The sequence below is a fragment of the Anopheles darlingi genome, chromosome 3 (genome assembly GCF_943734745.1).
Source record: "Anopheles darlingi chromosome 3, idAnoDarlMG_H_01, whole genome shotgun sequence".
Lineage (NCBI taxonomy): Eukaryota > Metazoa > Arthropoda > Insecta > Diptera > Culicidae > Anopheles > Anopheles darlingi.
In genome coordinates this window covers 2,830,136-2,852,500 of record NC_064875.1, presented here as the reverse complement: position 1 = coordinate 2,852,500, position 22,365 = coordinate 2,830,136, and the positions used below count along the sequence as shown (strand labels likewise).

At 47.5% G+C, this 22,365-nt stretch overlaps 1 protein-coding gene across 7 annotated transcripts in view; it reads right to left on the bottom strand.

Moving 5' to 3' along the window:
• Positions 1-22,365, bottom strand: part of LOC125957470 (G protein-coupled receptor kinase 1) — an 83,641-nt gene that overhangs the window by 59,818 nt on the left and 1,458 nt on the right. For 5 of the 7 annotated variants that reach the window (XM_049690197.1, XM_049690192.1, XM_049690199.1 and 2 more), the window contains exon 2: positions 20,490-21,285. In XM_049690197.1, the coding sequence (XP_049546154.1) occupies positions 20,490-20,602 (113 nt within the window). In that variant the 5' untranslated portion in view covers positions 20,603-21,285. Of the gene's footprint in view, positions 1-20,489; positions 21,286-21,858; positions 22,364-22,365 lie in introns of those variants that run through there. The other 2 variants (XM_049690196.1, XM_049690194.1) reach the window with 2 other exon arrangements.

Here is a 22,365-nt window from a genome sequence, read left to right as displayed (position 1 = left end):
GAATGTCTGGAATCCTTACCTCGATACGAATTTCTTGAATTTTATTCATTTGACGGTTCAAGGAAAACGATTGTCACCTACTATAGTTTACTCAGTTGTGAGAAGAATAGTATTTAAAGAACAACAGGCAACTCTGTTGCAGCCAAATCCAGCCAATACAGAGATATGCAATAGATTGCTGCGATGAATTTGAATCGGCCAAAGTATCATAGAAGACATTTCTGAAAATAATAGTAATCCCCTGGAGTGGATTTCGAATCGATGATTTATTCTAAAAATTTATGATATAGAAAGCACGAAACGAAAAGAATTCCAATATTCTAGCTAACCCCCGAACCCCAAAACTGCCAACATGCCAAGAAAACACAAAAATATTCGAGTTCACTGGCCATATCCTGGCGATCGGCAATCCAAGTGGCACATAAAAACCGAAAAGCCAACCAATAAACCAGTGCGCTTTACAATTACATCCTTCCGTCTCAGTAGACAACGAAACCATTGCTCAAGTGGCGTACTCCGAATGGAAAGAATACTTCATCACGACTACCACCACCACCACCAAACTGGGTGAGTCGAGATTTACATTTGCCCAAGGACAAAGCGACCAAATGCGAAATCTGGCATCCAAGATATGGAAGAACAGCGAGAAGGCGAGCTGGGGTGGTCTGGTTGCTCTGGCGTCAGAGCTCAGCGCCACTCAACCGTACCACCATCAATCTCGTATTCTACCTCTTCCGCTTGATCCATCCCATGTTCGAGCGTTTCGGGCGAATTCATCGCAAGGTCCGTTGGAGATCAGTAGCGTAGATTCATTTCCTATCTGTCTCTTGCCTTTTTTCTTTTGTGGTTTTTCGATCCGAATAAAGAAAACGATGATTCCCGGTGCTCTGCCAGCGGCACACACTCGACGGGCTGGAGGGAGAGAATTTGATTTGAACGATTGATATTTCTCATTTTGAAATCCCGGGTAAAGAGGTTCATTGCCACCGGTACAAACCACTACCAGCGAGTGGAAACTGCGCCTCCGTCTAGCGAAAGTGGTTGCGAATCGCGAAATCACAATACTTCTTGTAACTGGCCATCAACAATTGAAAATGAAATGTCCGTATGTCTGTCCAGAGGCAAATCTCATTTGACTCTACTACGTTAAGTGTACGTGATCGGATCGATTACGAAAGTTTCACGAAGCCACAGCGAACCCAACAACCGTCACCGAAACCGAAAATCAGTGCCCCGTGGTCACAGGGAGATCTCTGCCATACACACCACACCAGCACATCCCTCTCTCTGGGTGCATTTCTTAACTTTTTCCAAAAAACCACCCCCGAAAAGCCCCGTACCAAGTCGGGAGTTGAAGTGACTTTTCATTTAACTTCAACCTCAACAACTTCACCATCGTTGGCCACATATCCTGACCAGGCGTTGAACATCAGAGAAGCAGACGAAGCGGGTTGAAATGTTAAGCCCCGTGGCACAGACGCAACACACACGGATCCGCAGCATAACACCGAGCACAGATACAACGGATGCTGCTGGAAAATGATTCGGAAAAGTCAAAACTTGTTTGTTTGTTGCGCTCATTTCGACTTCGAAAATCACTCGCAAGCTTCGTGAAGGAAGGACACCACGTATTGCCTCTCTTCAAGCCTGTCCTCGCAGCCGTCTTCGACGATGAATGTGACACAAAACTTTATCTTCGAGCGCGCTTGGGGCCGGGGAAAGGCTGGATCATCTGGTCCTATTCCTCCAGCATTGGACACGCACGGTTGGAATGACTTTTCGGTACCGCTCGCTCTCGGTGAAAACAACTTTTATCCCGCTGCTTCTTATCTTGCGCTTTTGTTTCGATTGTTTGTTGTTTGAAATTGTGGCGTGGTAAGATGGGTTAATGTGGGATTGTCCCAGCGATACGTGGAATTGTCTTCTCAATCTCAACAGCACAGCACACAACCCTCTAAACACGTTATAGTGGCCGTTGCTGCTCAGGCTACCAACAGCGTAGCAACCACTCAACGCTAGCATATCACAGTAGCCACCGGCTGGTGTGGCAACGATGCCATCATTACCGCGCCAGGAGATACAATGAAACAAAATGGCAAAATGAGGAAAATTTAAACGAACACACACACACGCGGGCGCACGAGGACGATGGCACTCGTGCGATGGTAATTGATTTTTACGATGGCGAGCGTGCACGTTGACAATTGTGTGGTGGTTGGTGTGGTGAGTGGATGAGTTGTGCAAACACTTTTACGACTTTATCGTGATGGCGGGCGCACACACACACACACACACACACACACTCAAACAGCGTGCTGTGCAGCTGTGAACATAAATTCCACTTCCACCAGCAGCCTCGATCGGTTATAAAGCAGCACAGCAATAGGTGGGTGGCGAGAAGAGAAAGATAATTTCCCGCGTTTTATGATCCGGATGCTCACGCGATCGCGCACTTGGTGCCAGGATTTCTTTTTAATATGATACTCTGCTTTCGTTCGATGAGTGAGCCCTGGCAGCTGATTAATAATAGGTTTAAGACGCCATATTGTATCATATTTTTCATTTTGCTTCCTTTTTAATCTGTTGGGAAATTCTGTATATAAATTGTGTGCATAACTTCTTGGCGTTTTACAGTACATGATACCATACTAAGATCGCCACAAATTCGGGTATATAAACCTCCAGGCTCCATCATAAAAAACCTAAAAAAAGTAAAGCACCATGCGCCTCCATCTACCATCATCATCAGCTTCTATTTTGTCGCTATGGGGCCGACTTGAGGCCTAGCTATCGCTCTTGAGACTCTAAACCGCCATGCTCGATAATTAATGTAGGTTCAGTTTCCACGCCGCCGAAACTGGTTTACCCTAGTGGTGGTGTCCTTCTCGGTATGTTGGTGGTTTCCATCGTTTCGCACGGCTCATTACGCGTCCCGCCGTAACCACCATCGTCATCGGTGTCGCTTGCTACGATCCCACCGAAAGTTCCAACGAGTCCAGCGAGAACAACATTTGTCAAAAGTAAGGTAAAGTAAACCACGCGCGCGCCATCGTCGCCATCTCGGGAGGCAGAGTCGTGTTGCCACGCCAACAACTATTTGTCAGCCATTTTTTCGTCATTCATTGTAAGGACTCAAACGGAGCGGAGCGCTGAAGATACGAAGATAGTACTTTCGTTACTGTGCGTTGGGCAGTCATTCATTTTGCTTATGCATCTTATTCCCACAGAACAGGGCTTACGAAGGGTGCGTGCGTGCGTGCCTGCGTGTGTGTGTATGTATCTGTCAAAACAAACAACTCAACGCACGTTCGTGAAGCATCGTCCCATTTAGATTGATAAATGAGACCGCTCTTAAGGAAAGTCTTTTGTGTCGCTTAAAAGTGTGTTCAAAATGGCGAATGAAAAATGGCGCGCGAGCGGAGAAGTGGCATTATCTTTCCTTTGCTCCAGCAGCATTGAGAACAAGTGAGTGCTTCGCATGCTTTTCCGTAAGTTCGACACCTCGATTGATGTTTTATCCACTTCTGGTGTTTCCCTTTATTTTCTATTAATTTTCTTTGCTGTCATCAAAAGTGCTTTCCAGGCAACCACACGCATGCAAAAACACACACACATACAAGAGGAATCGAACTGTCAATCATCATAATCAGATCCCGAAGTTACAAACAAACCAACTAGTGCAAGCGTGTCCCCCTGCCCACGAACAGAGAAAAAGAGAGATAGAAAGCAAACTTTCGCATAGCATCACGTACAACGAGAGGCAATTGCGAAACGTCAAACGTCATTCGCGACGACCACCCAGGGGCCCGGGGACGACTGGACCGCACTCTATCTCCACTAATGTCAGACGACACGGCCGCTTCCCTCTAATTAGTTCCTTATCGTATTTATTACCATCAATTCCCGCTCCTTTGCTCAGCAGCGAGACGACTGATTGGATGCGAAAGGCGGCCATTCGGTCGCTCGCTAGTGTGTCTCTGTCCCTGTCCCTGGCCCATCGTTACGACGTAGGAGCGCCAGCACGACGACCGAGTTTCGTTTTGCAATGAAGCATCGCTCCTGTTCGTCGTGGTGGTCCGGACGCCTAAACAATCGATAACGAATTCCAAATTATTGTCTCGCAAATCGCACAGAAAATGCGATTCGTCTGCTCCCCACCTCTCCTCAGCCCACACGAGAAAACTCTGGCGAATAAGTAGAGCTTTTGTTAATAAATAAATCTCATTCGTTTGGCTTTTTTATCTCTTTTATGGACACTTTGACAGGACACGCGAATGCCGCGAGTGTGGGTTGAGCTTAGTGCTTGCCACTGAAGAAGGAGCACCATCAGACGACGACAAAAACGACGGTGGCGGCGCGCCACGACGAGTATGGTTTCTTCGGCTCACAAGGATAATAATCGTATATTTTATCCGATACTCTTGCACTCGCAACGGCTACGATCACAATCGCGAGGACGCGTCAAGGAGCCACGCGATAAAGCGCCGCGTCCTTAATCAACCTCGAGAAAGCGACGGAGGTTTTAGCGTTAGCTCAGCACTCCTTCCTCACGCGCTCCTTTGACCGCTAACGGAGCTTCTTTGTCTTCATTATGCTGCAATGCTCAGGCAGCTAACGGTGCTCTCGACCGAAACGAAGCAAAGAGCAATCGTAAGATGTTCTCCGTGTGGGATCGGTCTAGGGAATAAAAATGGCTTCATTCTTTCCTCTGAGAATGCTGTAATCCTATTCGATGATGAAAATGGAACCGACACGTCGCATCCCACATAGCGAGAGGCATAAAGTGTGCTCATAAAACGAATCATAACATACAATACCATATCACATCCATTACAAGAAGGTTAAGAGTTTGTCTTTTGGCGTAAAATATTCTTCACACAAGGTGCACGCGATGATCGATTTGTCGCAGGTGATTCCGGCACTCCGGTCGATTACATTGCCGTTTGGTGTTGGGTAAGCTTTAACTCATTCCAACTGAACATTGGCGTTCATTTATGGTCCGATTTTACCTTTTTGACCAACACCACAACATTAACAAGAACAAACCAATCCAACGAGCCAAAAAGTGCACACTCAGGGGTGTGGTTTCGCAATGCCGATACTCCGCTCAATTAATCATTAAACAGTTAATTACTTGATGCATCAGTTACTCAAGCGGAGAGGGATGATGGTATGTGCGTTCATATTTCATGCAGAGAAAATGTAAAAAAAAAAACGAGTCGGAATAAATTCATCAGGACACAAAACAAACAGCAAGCGAGCGAGCGAGCGATAAAATATGTCCGCCCATGCACGGTGCTTTTTTTGGGGTTTTAAACATTTTTAATTAAGTTCGTTTGGTAGACACCGACCGTGAAGTGGTAGGGGCGGCATGCTCTCCGTCTCTTTGTTGGCCTGCCTGTCGACGTTTTTATTTTCGCGAATCCACACCACCACGATGTGGCGTGGATGTTGAATCGTGTACAGACAATGCGATGCAAAGCGAAACATTAACGTTCCAGCCGCTGCCAGAAAATTGGTCCACAATGGGAGCACTCAGTGTCAAATACGCAGAGAGGGAGGGGGCACACTCAACTGACTGTATCGTTGGCACAACCACTGAAGATTGAAATTGCCCTGACAGCCGTAAAATAAAGGATTATAGCGGAGCCAATGGCCTATCAGAGCTTCTAGTGCCATTGATACACCAAGAAGTCGTGTGGCAAACAAAAAGGCATTAGCCCCAAAAACCAGTGGCCCATTGTGTGGGAGAACCGCGGAACGAACCAGGCGAGTGCAACGGGGACCACTTTTTGCGTTGGCAACATAACGCAACCAAAAAAAAAACGCTTCTTCATAAAGCGCAACATAAAGAAGAAGGCTCTCCGAAATAATCCTGCACAGACGCTAGGCTCTAGGCTGTTGGCCATGACTGCCCTTTCGCTAATCCCTCTCCACCCCTTCCCTTCCCTTCCTTTTCCTTTTCTATCCTTCTTTTGCGCTCTCGATGCTTCGATATCGTTCTACTCCGAGTAGGAACCTTCGCTTGCGCCAACTTTTAATTGTTGATCTTTTCGTCTTTTAATCCCTTTGGCCAAGGCGTCGTTCGGTTTTTTTTTCGGAAGAACTCTCTGGTTTTCTTTCATAGCGATCCCACAACGAACGCTCGCTCCTTTTTTTTTTGCTCAATGAAAACGAAAATGGCGACGTTTCCTTCTTCTGTTTCAGCAACAGGATGGTTGATGCCACTTTTCGATGCCGGCTCCCTTACTTTTGGGAGGGGTTTTGATTGAAAATTATCGAAGCGGCAGCGCACTTGAGCAGCCTCGGGCACGCGCGCAGGATCCTGTATTTCATCATCAGCATCCTTTCTTCGACCACTGCTGCTGCTGCTGCTGCTGCCGGCGATGTTCCCCATTAAGAACGGACAATCCTTTCAACTTTCGCTTCATCGGACATTCGTTTTGGCTACGCATCGGTGCGGCTTCTTTGGGGCACTGCGTAACGGCAACGTTGGGTTCTGTGTGTTATGCTTTGCTTGCTCTGTGAACCTCGTTTTTGTTTTTTTGGGGGTCTTCCAGCAGAATAGCTTCGCTTGGTTCAAAGAAGAAACTTCTAGATTCGATGCTTTAGTGTAATAAATAATCATTTCAAATGTGCTGAAGGCTAAATAAACTATCGCAAATCGTGAATTTCCTTGCAATAACAACTCACGTTACAAACAATTTTCTGACGCATAAGTGCAATAATAGTATCCCGACATATGGGTATCGATTTCATACTGTTTTATTTCTTTATTTTCTTTCCCAATTCATGATTCGCCGCAGGGCGGTGTAGCAGGGCGCTTCATTGGTCTTTCTTTTGAGTAAGCCAAACCGGGAAAATACCTTTGAGCATACCTGGCCCGACGGGAACTAAGCGCGCCATGAAGAACGAGGCCGCTATTTTTGGGGCATTTGAGCTTCTGACGATGACGAGGATCCTCGTGCACCCGGCTGTTCAATCCACTGCTACTGATGACTCCCGTGCCATGTGAACCATAATGGAACGGACGGGTTTGGGTTGCTGGCCGGTGGCTTCCGTTTGCGTACCGGGAACCGGAATTTTCCGACCAAAAGCAATAAGCGTGAGAAAATTTATGCTTTTCTCCCTTTGAAGCTCATCTCCTTCGTTGCCTTTTTTCCCTTTTCTTTGCCCTCTCTTTCATGCTCTCCGGTGGGCTGCAATATTGCCGACTCATCATCCTCAGCCCCTGGTGGTCCCTTCAACAGCAACCCAGCGGTCATCAAAATTGTCTCACTAAAATTAGCCATCGGGCAAAGGTAGCCACGTTGAAGAACGCCGGATCTTTAATTCAATGATTTTGCTGCTTTTTCCGCCTTTTCCGGCCATCGGAGCCGTGAATTTTGAAGCACCGGACCCTTCTTTTCGGCTTCAGTCAATCAATGCGTCGCCGGTATCTTTCGCCGAAATTTTCTTCCATCGCTGTGTGCTCGCGTACCGATAATTGAAAGGTGCGTAGTGGTTCCGGTGTAGAAAAAGGTTACCCGGGACGACAGGCAGCACCCCTGTTAAGCAGATTAGGAGTGAAGAGAGCTGCTTCAATTTGCTTTGATCTGTCTAGTGAGATATGCTGCTTCGTGGAATTCGGGAGGGGCCAAAGTTGAGCTGCTTTAAAAAGGGCGATCAATGGTGGCAACGCTATTCAATTCATACTCCGCTCATGTTCTGTTTACCAGACGGGAATTATTATTTCTGTTTGTATATAATGCATGTCAGAATGAGCCTTTTATTGAAATCCTCTTTGCGCAATAAAGGGCAAACACATCGTTTCGACTCGATCTGTATTACCCTGTCTGCGATGTATACCAATCGGATGAACCAGTTAAACCTCTATTCCTTCGTTAATGTTTTGCAAAATTAAAAGGCTTATTTATGATAAAGAAACGCAACTGAAAAAACTGAAATTGAAATGGATCCATTAAATAATAATGGCTAGTCTCGGCTGTAGAGCAAATCCACGAAACCCCATCGTTGATGCATCGCGACTACGCGACTGACGCATCGCACCAATTGCCATCTGGGTCAAGTTGGGCAACAAGCATAAAAGCAAATAGGTATAATTATCATTTTTCATCTTCCAAACCGAAGCAGTAGCAGCGCGCTTAACCTTTTGGCATTCCCTTTTATTGCGATAACTCCGGACGTGCGCAACCACGAACACGAAGTAAAAGATGAGTCTATAGCAAACAGCTGCTTATGTTGCCGACGATTTGTGCGACAAGATGGGTCTGTAGGAATCGGTTTTTTTTTTATTAAATTCATTAAACCGGAGCGAGAGAGAGAGGGAGGAAGAGTACGCTACCTTTTACAATTGCCACAACAATTTCCTTTTTCGGCAAGTGTTTATGAGAAACTGCCTTAGGCGGATCGAGGAACAGGTTCTCAACCGGCTACCGGTCGCTCTTGCCTGCCGCCTAGTCGTAATCCTTTAACTTCCACGATATAAGGCGCCCAACATTGGAAGGTCATAATACAAAACCCTCCAGGGGAAGCAGGTTTACTTAATACGCGCCTCGAACTGAAGTAGAGGCCACGATCTGAGACAAAACGGGAATCGGAGAGAAATTATCTCAACCGCAGCCTCAGGCCATCAGGCCGGATTCATCACCGTATGGGAAACCACGATCATTAAGCGAGGCAGAGATGTATTGAGATCGTCTTTCATGCCCCTACAATAACCGATTCGGTGAAACGTGTTCCATGGAATCAATATACAACCAATATGCAATAACGTAGGCAGGATGAATTCAGGTTTTTCTCAGTAACTTTCTCTTTATGCTCTTTAATTGTGAGCCGCAACTGTAAACATTTTGATTTATTTAAATTGGCGAACCAGCTTGCTGATGCTTGATGTTAACGCATTAATAATGCGTGCAGCATCGGTACCATTATGCATCGTGTTTGATTTCCCCATCGTCGAGCTTTTTGATCGCTTTCCTTTCCGGAAATCATCATCCAATATTCACGGTAACCGTGATTCTTCTTTTCTTTTTTTCGTCCTACAACCCCACGCTGCACGTCATACTGCGCCGATGTTTCTACATTCTATTGATGCTGTTTGCAGGGTTTGCTCCCCCATCGTTTTTTTTTCTTTGTCGGCGACCCTGAAGCTCTGCTACAAAACTGTTTGCTGTTTGCGCTTCCGATGGTGTTTGCTGATCCGAACCGAGAGTACGTTCTCTCTCTCTCTCTTTTTCTCTCTGGGTGGAAAAGGTTCCTCCCCCACACGGCATATATGCTACGCACCAACAGCTCATAGCTAAGGGTGATGGAGGACAGGGCAATTGAAGCGCGGCAGGGGAGAGAGCTTGTGTGGCTCATATGTTGTGATTACATCCCTTCCGGAAGACACACATACCATCACGCGGGGCAGAAGCATCACCAGTAGTGATCAGTTAAACACATTTGTTATCTTTTATGTTTGTTGAGAGTTTTAGTTATGATGTAGGGACCTCTCTCTTAAAGCCAGCACACGCAACACGGATTTCAAGTGCTCGATTTGAACAGAAGGATGAAGGAAACAATATATATTTAATTCAGAAGATCATGATCATAGTCTTGTAATCAGAACATATGGTAATTTACGACATACGGCACATTTTCCGGCTTTCAAAATGGAAGCATCACTTTGCTTTCCCATTAACGCAATTTGCAAGCCCAAAACGCAATTTACAATCGATGCACGCGTCTGCATGATGATGTAATCCATTAAGGCGAATCTCCAACAAAAGTTTCCACTGTTCCACGCCATTCCAAATAATCCCATTTCACGCGAGGACACACAATTTCATTCTCCCATTAATCTGCAATAAGCTTCCAATAAGGCCCCTATACCCTCCATTTCTTGTTATTCTATTTTAAAACACGCACACACTTTCAACGAGCTCCCGCCAAAAGCAACGTGAACACCAGCTCTCGCAACATAATATTGATCATAATTTATGACAATTACAACATATGGCCCAGGCTCAGTGCTCACCACTTTATGCCGCCGCCAAGTGCCCGGTGTGTAACGTTGGCGTAATAAAAACGTATGTGTCGCCGTCGCTCGATAAACCTGCTCGCCTCCCTTCTATTTTCATTCCAATACCAGGAGAAAAGTGGCCCCGGGAACGCAAATCTAATTTATTTTTCCACCCCCTTAACCACACACTCCTCCCTGCTGGTGGTGGTATGGTGTTCTGACGATGACACGATGATGCGCTCACCAACAGTTGATTTAAATTGACAACCATGTTCTGTAGGTGGCAGCGTTCTACGTTCGCTCAGATTGGTGCAGCTCAGGTGCGCGGCAAGACCAGCATCGATCGATCGATCGTAAATCGATCGATTCTGTGGCGAGCACACCAATACTCTTCGAAAGTAATGTTTTTGTGGCGTCAAGCTGTGTGACAGTGTTGTACCTTCCTAGCCTCTAATTTGCATCCCTGATTACGATGATGATGATGATGATGATGATGGTGATGATGAAGGTAATGTTCTTAACCATCGTCATTCAGCAACCATGTGAGCTGAAGCTGGAGTGCTGTTACAACATTATGCTCACTGCTGGGTAAATTTAACCAACGGTACATACATTGAACAGCATGGTTCCGTTCTGGAGCACCTTCCGGATCGATAGCGCCATATGGAGCCGATATTACGGAGGTCTGCAGTCTCCAGTTCTAATGCCTTCTGCCTAGTTTGTGTTCTAATTTGTAAATAGAACACGCCCAACAAACTGGTGATAACGAATGGAACCGACGACGACGACAACGACAACGACGACGTCGACGATGATGGGCAGCTCTGGCAGCTCTGAATAGCAGTGTCATGCCAGCAGCAGAAGTGTAGCCGAAGTAGGTCAACAGCTCCGTTAGCTCCATAGCACCCGACGACCGGAGCGCTAATTTTAGTTTCAAAAACCAAACCGTTGATGAGAAATGCATCAATCACGTTTCATCTCATCGGGGGCAGTATGTGGCCGATCCCGCGGGGGCCAGAGGGGCGATGGTGATGATGTGACGATCAGTTGTGATTAATCGAAAGAACGCCAGTACTCGGTCATCGCAACGATGTTTCGAGTACGGAATTTTGCAATATTACGATGCCAGGATTGGAGTTTCAAATTAAGTTCGGCATCCCATGTGGCCCGTCGGAGCAGCAAAAGTTATCAAGGGTGTGTTATCTCTTATATTTTCGGGCAGTGTGGCAAAGGCCTTCATCATAATTATATCCGGAATTTGGTGTGACAGCAGTTTAATCAGCAGGCAATGGGAGAAGGTCTGAAATTTCCGATATGTATAAGGACTACAGCACTCCAGTTGCAGAGTTGCCGGCTCTACGCCACCCGATGGAGATCCATTTTTCATCCACAAAAGCTCATATTTTACATTTTTTGTGGCCCATCATCATCATCATCATCATCATCATCCTTTCTTTCTCTCTCTTCATTCCACAGAGTAAAGATTAGTTGGCACTTTTTTGGGACGATGGCCATGGATCTAAGTCTATCTTCGCTATTCCTCTTTGAAACCCAAATCTCTACCAACCAAATGAATTGATAGGAAACCGATTCGAGCAAGACGTTTCCTGTTTACCAATCGTCTACTGACACCTACTCCGGTTCCACTTACTTCCCTCGCTTGGAAGAAGCAGCGAGGACCACACCAGGACGCGCACAGGATGTAGCATAATTTGGAGGCAAATTGTATCATCGTCATCGGACGCCGAAATTGAATTATTCAAAAATAAAATAGGATAGATAGGACGCCGCCCCAAGTAGAAGCATAAGCTCTCATGCCCACCGCAACCGCAACGGCGCATGATAAATTGAGTAAAAATAACGAGACTTTGAGTCCAACTTTTTGCGCTAGGTTTTTCTAGGCCTTCCTTTGCCGCTTTGGAGTGCATAATCCGGTAAATCTGGTGCTGGTGAAGCGATGAGTCCAAGTTGGCTCCATAGTTAAGCAATCAATCTATCTCCTTTTACTTCCGATTATCTATATCTTCCTGTTTGATTCGGGAAGGATATGACCTGCTGAAGGAATGTTTGATGAGAAATTGCACCAATCTACTCTAAATTTTAATAGAACTGGAGTATTCAAATTCGCAGATAGCGTAGTAATTCAGGGAACAGACACTAGACATCGTTCACATCAGGCAATTTCATCAACTCGGCCAATCAACGCGAAAGCAACAAAAACTCCTACATCACATCACAAGGCACAAGTGAGATTCTAATTTTGGATCAACGGAAGGCAATTTCGGGCTTTCCATATGCACCGCGTGCTCCGTGGATTAATACGTGACACCAGCGCCCTCGGACAACAAAGGGCCGGACGGTGGACGGAATTTTCATCACAAATTTTCCGACAACCAAAGATCCATTGTGCTCGGCTGAGCTCGTGGTCCGGAAGCGGTGTCCAACGATGCCAAACCTGGCACCTGGCATCTTCTGGGCATATGCTTCTGACCGCCTCTCTTATCTGTTCCGACACGAAATGGAGGAATTCCTCATCACCGTCACCCGTTGCTTTTCACGCTGGAATTTCGTTTATCGTAAAAAACCGGAGCGGATAGAGACAGGATTGACGTATGTGCCCATGTGGCTGCTTCGGCTCTGCCCAACGAGGCCCTTTATCGCTCACCGAATCGTTCCGGATAGTTCGATACGATTTCCGCGCGCTGTTCGTTGATGATGGTCGTTGAAGGATCGAAATGGGCGCCTTATCGATGATGCGGACTGTTGTGTTGTGTATTCAATGATTAACGCGGCATTTGCCTATCCTGCCGTGCGCCTTGGTGGTGCTAAGCCTGCTTAACACGCTTTTCCACTCCATCCATCCACAGTGTTGTCTCGTGGGAAAACGGGGAAATTTCCCCGTTCTTTTGTGTGCGCCGAAACCGCGCCCCTTATCGAGGCCGATAATTAATTATCGAACCGGCAAGCATTTGACCATTACTGGCACTTTTCGTGTGCCTTTTGCCTTTTTTTTTGTGTCGCGAGTGTTCCAGTAGCAGTTGCCACTCGGTTTGGCAAATCGACAGAACGTCGGTTGTGAGAGGATGGGCTCTCTGTGCTATCTGTGCACACCAGTAACCGGCAGCAATTAGGGAAGTTGTCATACAATTACCTAATTGCATTCGAAAGCAGCTCCAGTAATAGTTTGGCACGCGACCATCTGCAACCATTCTCGTATTCTAATTACCAAGAGCAGTAACTGAATTTCACTTGACAATATACCAAGTAGCGTAAAACAACTTAATGGAATTTTACTATCAAAAGCGCACTTAGTGCATACACCATTGGAGCCGTGAAACTGGGAAACTCCAAAACACATTTCCATTCCATCGATCCCCGATTTTACGAACACAGACCAAAAAACAAAGAGAAAATCGAAAAATACTTTCCGCGAACCGAACGCGTATATTAACGCCACTCCAGCCAGCCAGCCAGCCAGCCAGCCAGCAGCATAAACATACACATAAAATGCGACGTAAAAACACACACAAATAACAATCGCGTGCGTGCGTGTGTGTCACGTTCAGCTATCGTGTGTTTTTGCTGTTGACATTAAATTTAATTCCATTCATACCCTGCTACTCCTGGTTCTCCTCCCTGGCCTCCGGTATTACATCGAGTATGTGTCACTCCACCTTGTCCCCCCCACCCCACCGAGTTCGACAACGATCGATTGACGAAACTCACACTATGTTCAGCCAAGGGAGGGCAGGATTACAGATTTGGGTTTTCTGAAAGTTGGCGATGAAAAAAGCGACGAAAAATGGGAAGCTATTTGGATGGAAAATGACGTGGCGTACAGAGGCGAGGATGGCGAGAGTCCTTGCTGTTCGCGTGACTCACTACTAGCAGCAGCTCGGGAGCATAACAAACGCAATTCTCGTCGCTTGTCGCCCTCTCATTCCGTGGGTTCATTCCGGGAAACGCGGGCTGACACGGATGTTTTTTGATGCCGTGCCAGGGGACTTTCATGTTTTCCTTCGTTTTAATGTTGCCAGTAACCGGGTGTGCCGGCGCTATTTTATGCTTCCGATTGAAACACAAGCCAGAGCCAAACGGTTTCGGGCTGGACAAAAGACAACATTAACCTTTTTTTGTTTTTGAGCCACTTCGACACCTCGACAGCCATCGTCCGTTGTTCGCTATTCGTCCAATTGATGGTGCTTTCGATGGCCTCGTATAAACATACTTTCGACAATTGATGGTAGGCGATGGTGCTACGAGCTGCTCCGTCGCGCGCCCGTCGTCGCCTGCTTTACCAAGCATGTACGCGCGCGTGTGTGTGTGCGCGCATGTACTAAAGTGCCACACTGTGTACTAAAGCCTAGCCGAGTTTTGATCTCCCAACCACGCCGCGCCATCTTTGATCGATTGACCGGTTTATGAGCAAAAGTTGTGGCCCTCCAACAACCTGAGGGACATATGCCCGGCGTACATTTTGTTTATTATGCTTCGCTCGTAAAATAATACGCACCTCCCTCGGGCGTGTATGCAAAACCGGAAACGGATTGCGAAAATGGCAGCATAAAAGGGGTGTGGGACAACATTCCCAGGGGCACTCCCATGGTTTCCGGGAATACAAAAATACAAGAACCAGCGAATCAATTCCACCATGCTGCAACATGGCGCTTTTACATACATTTTATGCGCGCTGAGATCAGCAGCGATCGTATTGATTCCTCCTCCACGGTGGTTGCTACAGAGCAAGTTGCATAACCTCGTGGGCCAAAACCAGGCACCAGGCACGACACACACTCACACGGTCCTAGAGACACGTACCGTTGCTATCAGAAACGGAAGAAGAAGGTGACAACGAATTGCGCCACCGATTCGATGCTGCTTCGAATACACCATCGGAGCGATGGCGGGTCGGGTTGGGAGTGACGATAAAACATTGCCTCACCGGGATTGCCGGTGGCGGAATTCTGTGCACCCTCCGAGTTACTCTACTTTGTGCTCGGACGATATCACAGGTTGCACCATCTCTCCCCCCCTCCCTTGGGGATATTTATCTAGAGAGCCACAACGCAGCGTTATCACTATTGACACATCGCCCCCTCTCCTTTCTCTGTTTTAATCTCCAATTGTGGCGACCACACGTGGCACACACCACGATATTCGAAATCGAAATGGCGATTCATGGTTGCCACAATTGTTGCAATCGAATTGTGGATGAGTTTAGTATTTTAAACACTTGATCGCGGCCAAGGTCGTGCGTGCGTGTGTGTGTGTGTGTGTGTGTATTGGTCGATGCGATCGGAACGGCAGAAACGCTCGATCGCAAGGCCCTAATCGATCGAGCAAATATTGATTCGATCGTTTGCGTCAATGGAATGCTCATTAGCCGGTAGCAAAAGGTCCCGATGAAATGCCAACCGTCGTCCACAAACAATGAGTTGCGCAAAGCAAACTTTCTTCGGCTTTCAAACTGGCTAGTGATCAGCAAATTAACCTCAACGTCACACAATTTACAACATCTTTCTACTAGCGCAAAATAACCATTGACTTCGGTAGAGTAAACCAGCGACGGGGAGTTGTTGTTCACCTTTGCCGAAGGAAGGGGGGGGGGGGTCAGGCAAGTCGCCCGTCTCGATCACCTTGAGCGAATGAGCAAAACGAACTCTAAACGACTCGGGGAGATCTACGCTCAACCGCTGATGGAAAAGATGGCGACACACGGTCTCGGACTCGTAGTCGGACGACAAGCGGTGCTACCTCCTTAAAACCCCTCTATACACATCATCACAAGTATCATTGGCGCATATTGACGAGACGAGGAGAACACATTCTCGCTGCCATTGTGTAACTCTCACACACACACACACACACACACACATCGGCGTTCTGAAAGGTGACCCCATCCCAAGTCACTACTGAAGGAACCGGGCACGCAACACGCAAGACTGACTGACCGAACGTTAAAGAGTAATGACGATCGGGGTGACAACGCTGCCGCAAAAAAAAATATACGCGAAGGACAAAACGACAAAGGACAATACAAAAGGGAATGCCGTGTGCGAATTACGTGAATTTAATTTATGTGTTTAAAGCCGCGAAAAGACGGGAAACAAAACGCACCGAAAGAGGGAGAGACAAAGCGCGAGCGACCGAGTTTTTAATTGACCGCGGCTCTCTCGCGGCCCACCAACACCGGCCACTAGCATCGGTGTCACTAGCAGCGAGCAGCCTTCACCTGAATGGTGTGTGCGTACGTGTGTGTGTGTGTGTGTGTGTGTGTGGGTAGGTGCGAAGCACCAGCAGGTATTGTGGGGCTGACTCAGAAGCTGCACGGTTGACCGGAAGGTGAATGAGAAAACACGCGAATCACGTGTTGCGCGTGAGAACGACCGTACGATCAGTGGCAGTAGAGGAGTTCGATCGCGTTCCGCATTGTTGCTGCCATTCCCCCTCGTTTTTTTTCTTCTCTCGTCGTTGTTTGTTTGTTTTAACAACTAGGAGGGGCTCGTGCTATCGATGCATGACTGTGAGTGATTTGTACTGGGCGCTAGAGAGGCTAGAGTAAAAACGATTAGATGATAAACGATTATAATATAATCGCTAGATCAAGTTGTGTAAAAGGCTAGCTGTAAACATGATTAGCACCACACGGATACCATCGATCGTAGTACACAATGCAATACGGCTGCTGAAATTGGTTAGAGTGATATTTCATAATTTGCTGATTGATTAAAAGCAGTAGTACTAAGAGATGACACCGGATTTCGGGGTTTCCTATACAAAGTATCTCTTTTTCACGAAAGAAAGCCTCGAGCCTGGGCACATCAATGATGCACGATCGCTGCCATTAAGGACAGAATGTGTGCTAGCCCATCGATAGGGCTGGTAATGCTGAGCATTCTATCATTCTATTGCAAACCATATTTCTGCACATCACCCACATCATGCCGCCGACCTCCGCGTTTCGCTGCTCTGACACAACGGAGCACCCACAGCAGTGGCAATCACCCATCGTCATCATCATCATCATCATCATCATCATCATCCGGGCCTGGCGCACCATAATTTATGCATCGAACCATTTAAATAGCAATCAAGTTCGACGAAGACGAAAGTACGGCCCCCCTACCCTACCCTACCCTCCCCGGTACCGCTGTGGTACCGCCCTTGGTTTGGCCCGCATGAATTAATCATCGTGCACTCGATTATTGAGTAGCCATTTGCGCGTCACTCTCTCTCTCTCCTCTGTGCCGATGATCTCCTTCGCTTGTGCAGCGCCTAAGGGCCTCTTGAGAAACTGGTTCGCTATCTTGGCAGCTTTTTTGGGCCGAGTTTTCGGTGCTACTGTTGCTGCTGCTGCTGCTAGTAGAAGCAGTAAAGGACCGCTCCAGAATGGACCACGCTGCATGCAATGAATCATTCACTAAGCCATCCGCGGTCAGCGATGGGTCGGCCACGTCACGAATATCGGGACTTCTCCTCTACCCCGTCCTTTACAGCATCATCAACCGCATCATCCCGTTCCGGTTCACAGCGTGATCCCTTAACACTGTAACGAGCTCAGCAAGTTGTTGTTTCCTCAACGTTCGTGTTTCCAGAGGAAGCAGCGAGCGAAGCACATGAACCGAAAGTCACGTGCAACTGGGTAAATTGATTCTGCATCGTCCTGTTATGCTTCGCTTGCGGTCGTACGCGGTCGCGGCGTACTCGAGACAGTTTTAAGCTGCCGCTAGTTTGAGTTCCGTTGAGTGGAAAACGTTAAAGCAGCACTTAAACTTTAACAGCGATTGACAATAAACCAAGCAGACTTTGAAATTCGTAGATAATAGTGCTAGATAGTGCGAATGGCTAACGAACCGAAACCGCAACGCAACGTAATGGAGAGCATCATACACGCCAAAAGCTAAGAATGTCAAACAGAAGAATCAAAATCGGATAAACAAAATGCGCGCAGTAAAACAACGATCATAAATTGTGGTATTGTAATAAAATCCCCCCCTCATTTTTTTTAGTGTCTTCATTCCAACATGCTAGCCAAATGTCGGGATCAGGACCATTAAGCGTAGGGTGAAAGTCAAGCGAAGCGAATGTACTACGTGCCACCACCCATGGCTACAGACATCCCTTCTCAACGTCTGGGAGCTTCTCTAAGACTGAATGGACCTAGGCAGCGTGTGGCCGGCAGTACTGCAATGTTTGTAGTACCAGCTTGATCCAGACTAACCTTCCGCCTTCAGCTCCGACCGGACCTCGGACCTCCGAAGCGGGGTACGCGACAAAAAACATGTGAATATTGCTGCTCGTGACATAAAACTCTCTTCCAGTGACTGGTTGGAAAAGAAAGAAGCCCCCATGAAACATGCATAAAACGGGCGTTTTTATTATTACTTTATATTGTTGGACAACCCCCCTCTTGCATTCCATCCCCTCAAGGCTTCCACGTCTGCCAAGTTTGCCAAGAGCCAAACCAAACCTGTGTGCCTGAAGCGCTGGAGATACGGAAGGAAAGCCAAAGAAGTGCTTGCAGTGCACAGGACAGGCGCAGGGGAGACTGCAATCCATTTGTCGTGGCGCGTGACGTGAGGATGCGAAGGCACACACAATTAACGTAATGAAGATAGTGCGCCATCGTGTGCCACTGGCGCTGTCGGCCAAGGGTGCTCTCGTCTGCAGCGAAAACGGAAAGCTGAGGAAAATGGAATCGGGTATTGTTTTATGGCTTCCCGCGCCGTGCAATCGTTTGCGTTTGAGTTCTACAGTACCGTGAGCAGAGGGAGATGCCGCTATTCTCATCAGCCTTGTCGTGTCTTTTGCTCTCGCTTTCGATGCAACAGTTATGATGCCAAGTCAATGAGGAGGACTGTGTGATAGCTGCACGGTAGGGCTTCTGTATATCGTTTCACAATGTGTCAAAAGCAATGGATTTAGAACGTTGTTTTAGTGAAAGACATAAACTACGAAATCGCGAACAGAAAGCAACAAGCACTTTCAGCAATACTAGAAATGCTCCAGGAAACAGAGAACCTTAAAGTGATCTTTACTTATACCTTCTATAACATCGAACCAACCAAAGTTTGGTCAACTGTAAGAACCCAATTTTGAACTCTCACCTGGACCAGGCGCCCACATAGAATGGTTAACTGGTAGAGGACCGTTTTAGATTCTGAAAATTGAATCTCCAACCATGAAGGTCCATTTCATCAGAATAATGCTAGCACCAGCTCTAGGTCCCTCTCACAGCGCGTGTGGCAGAGATTTCATTATCAAACACAAACAGTTAAATTAATTGGCCAACGTCTTATTAGACCTGGCCTCCCTCAACGCGATGCTAAATAGTATCATCATCATAATGATCGGGAGATGTGCAGGACGCGGCATCGTCTTCGACGTCATCAGCATCATCATCATCATCATACGCGTATCGAGAGGTAATCGACATGAATTGCCACATGCTTCCGCGCCAAAGCACCGAATGCCAATGACGCACGAACACGCTTCTCTCGTCCGATTACAAAACCTTCGCGGGGAAAGGGAAACAACTTATTGCAAGAGCTGATGGGCGGCAGCTCTCAACTACTCCCACCCACCATCGCACGCACTTCGCTGTGAGAAGAGCATGGAAAATTACCCACACACACACCAAACACCCGTGGAAAAGCATCCTCCCACCCACCGAAACGGGAGGTTAATTAATAAATGTTGCCGATCGTGATAAGGCTGGAAAATGGACACAGAGAGGGGTGGTATTGTATATTGAAATGTCCTGCCGCCGGAGCTCCATGTTTAATGCTGACTGTTGCTACTTCTACTAATTGAATTGCACTTCGCGATTCGATGATCATTCAACGCAGAACCATCTACCATACCGGTTATGAATGAAATATTGTTTCGAACGATATCGAAGCGCGATACGGCGCGGACAGTATTGAACGTCCAGACCAAATGACGAGCCGATAGTAAATTATATATTCCCACTGTCTAGCATCACCTAAAGGGCCTAGTTGTTAATTACAAATCAATTTGCAGATGATGAAAGTGAAGATAACCGCAGGGAACGGAACTTTTTTCGAGGCCCAATTAGTGTCAATCGGACTGTGAGGAATGCAGTAGGAATTGCAAATCGATTCCCGATATCTAGCGCGGAGGAAGTGAATGGTTTGGTAAATGATAATCGATTTGCGTTGATTGTTTTATCGGCGTACCGCTTGGGTTCCGATTGGGACCGAATTGGCTTTAACATTTGGGACTGTAGAGTGTACAGCGCTTCAGATAGTAACTAGATAGCTCCAAGCACTATTTCAAGCAGCCAAGTGGCCCTGGCGTAGCTCCAACAGATCTTTCCCCACCCCATAAACTCCCAAGGATATGATCGATTTGGTTGTTTTAAAGTGTTTTCCATTCGATCGAACTGTTTACGTGTTCATTAAGGTCTTGGAGGAAAGTAGGGGATGGGAATAAGATAGTATCAGTGTAGCGGGCCACTTACCTTGGATCTGGTAGAACGATCTTCTTGCTGGCCCGTGCCGCTGGCATGCATTTGGATTTCTCCATCGCCATCAGATAGCTGACATCGGCCAGCACCGCCTCGAGGTCCGCCATCTTTTTGGCCGGGAGTTTATTGTTTGTTCCTGGCTGCTGTTGTTGCTGTTGCCGCTGTAACTGATCAGCAAGCCCGATCTCTCTCTCTCTCTCACACACACACACACACAGACACACACAGACACACTCTCTGCTTTAGGTCAGCTCAGAGGCTAGGCGAACTCTTCGTTTAATTCTTGCGCGCTTCACTGGCCGTGGTTTGCGGGGAACGCTACAGCCAGCTCAGAGGTTATCGCAACCCACTCACGGCGATGCTTTGGCGACGATCCTTTCTAAGCAACCCTGGAACTGGATACACCTTTCCATACGGATTGAACACGCCCTGAACACGGTGCTGATCACATCACACTCGGCCACACACGTTAATCAGCACGTGCGCATCGCCAATCACCTTTATGCACATGCACCAGAGACACACAGACGCACCTACACATGAGCACACACACAACACACGCACAAACACACTTGGCTGTGCTTAAGGACACATGGATGGCATCTGCGCAACGAAACAATAGAATATGCACTATGGCTGGCGATCAATCATTGGCGCCGCTCACACAATCACTGCACACTTACAAACACACACGCACATCAGCACACACACACACACTTGCACACTATCGCGCGTGTGAACCACCTGCCAGCAGACGAGAGGATCAGTTTGCCGGAATGCTGCGGAGAAACTGCGAAAAAGAAGCAATCCAAGCAATGAAGGATGGGTTTGGGATGCGGAGGGACGACCATTCCCTCAATTAGCCTACGAATGCGGCCCAACAAACAGGCGCGTGGCGATGCTCTTCATCAGATCCTCTTTCTCCTCCTCCCCACAGGAATGACAACAAACGAATCGAAATAAAATGGAGCCGCCAGCACAATGATGATAGACGCGGCGAAACCAACCGACCCACCCACCAGCACACTACACTGACCACGCGTTGACGGGGGGTTCCTGTCACGGTTCCCGCCCCAGATCCCCGCCTAACGAGATGCGTAACACGCGATCGGAGTAGGCGGCTGTGGGGCGACGGCAACCTTCGCCGATTCCGGCCACCTTCAACTCGGATTTCAATGTCGGCTACGATCAGCACCACACCACCTCCGCCAACACCGTTGGCGTGTCTAGGGTCTCCTCTCCTCCGGTATGTTGGCGCACGCAGGAGAAGGTGGGGGCTTTCGGCTACATCATCAGGCTTAGCGCTTGTCGTCGTTCACTGTTAGCACGCGCGGGGGGATCATTTCTCGTTGGCTCGCTGTACATTGTCGCTAACCAATTACTGCTGTTTCGTAAATGACACACTACAAGAAAACTTGGGAAATCACTTGAGGTGACTACACCACGACCGGTAAACAGTCTAATTGTCGTCACCCTAGTGGTTCCCTGCTCATGAGCCGCCTGTCTGCTCTGATGCTGTGTTTGCACGACAAAGCAAGCGAACGATGAGCAGAGCGCAGAGTAGCAGAGAAAAAGGGGAGCAGAGATGCAAAATGGCGCTCATCTCTCGCGGCCAAAGGGTGCTCTTAGCACTCGCGCTACTCTAGTGCTGGGGAGGAGAGGGGGTGGAGGGGTGGGGATTCAAAATAAACATTTCGCGAGCGAGCGGAGAGCAAAAGCAATAGAGCGCGCGCATTGTAAATTGGGACACACCAGCAACTCAACCGAGCAAAGCGATCCGCTCCATGCTACGCTGTTGCGTAGAAAATTCCCATCTTGGAGGCAAAACAACTCCCAAATTTGAAGGCTCATGAACGGAAAGCAACATTTA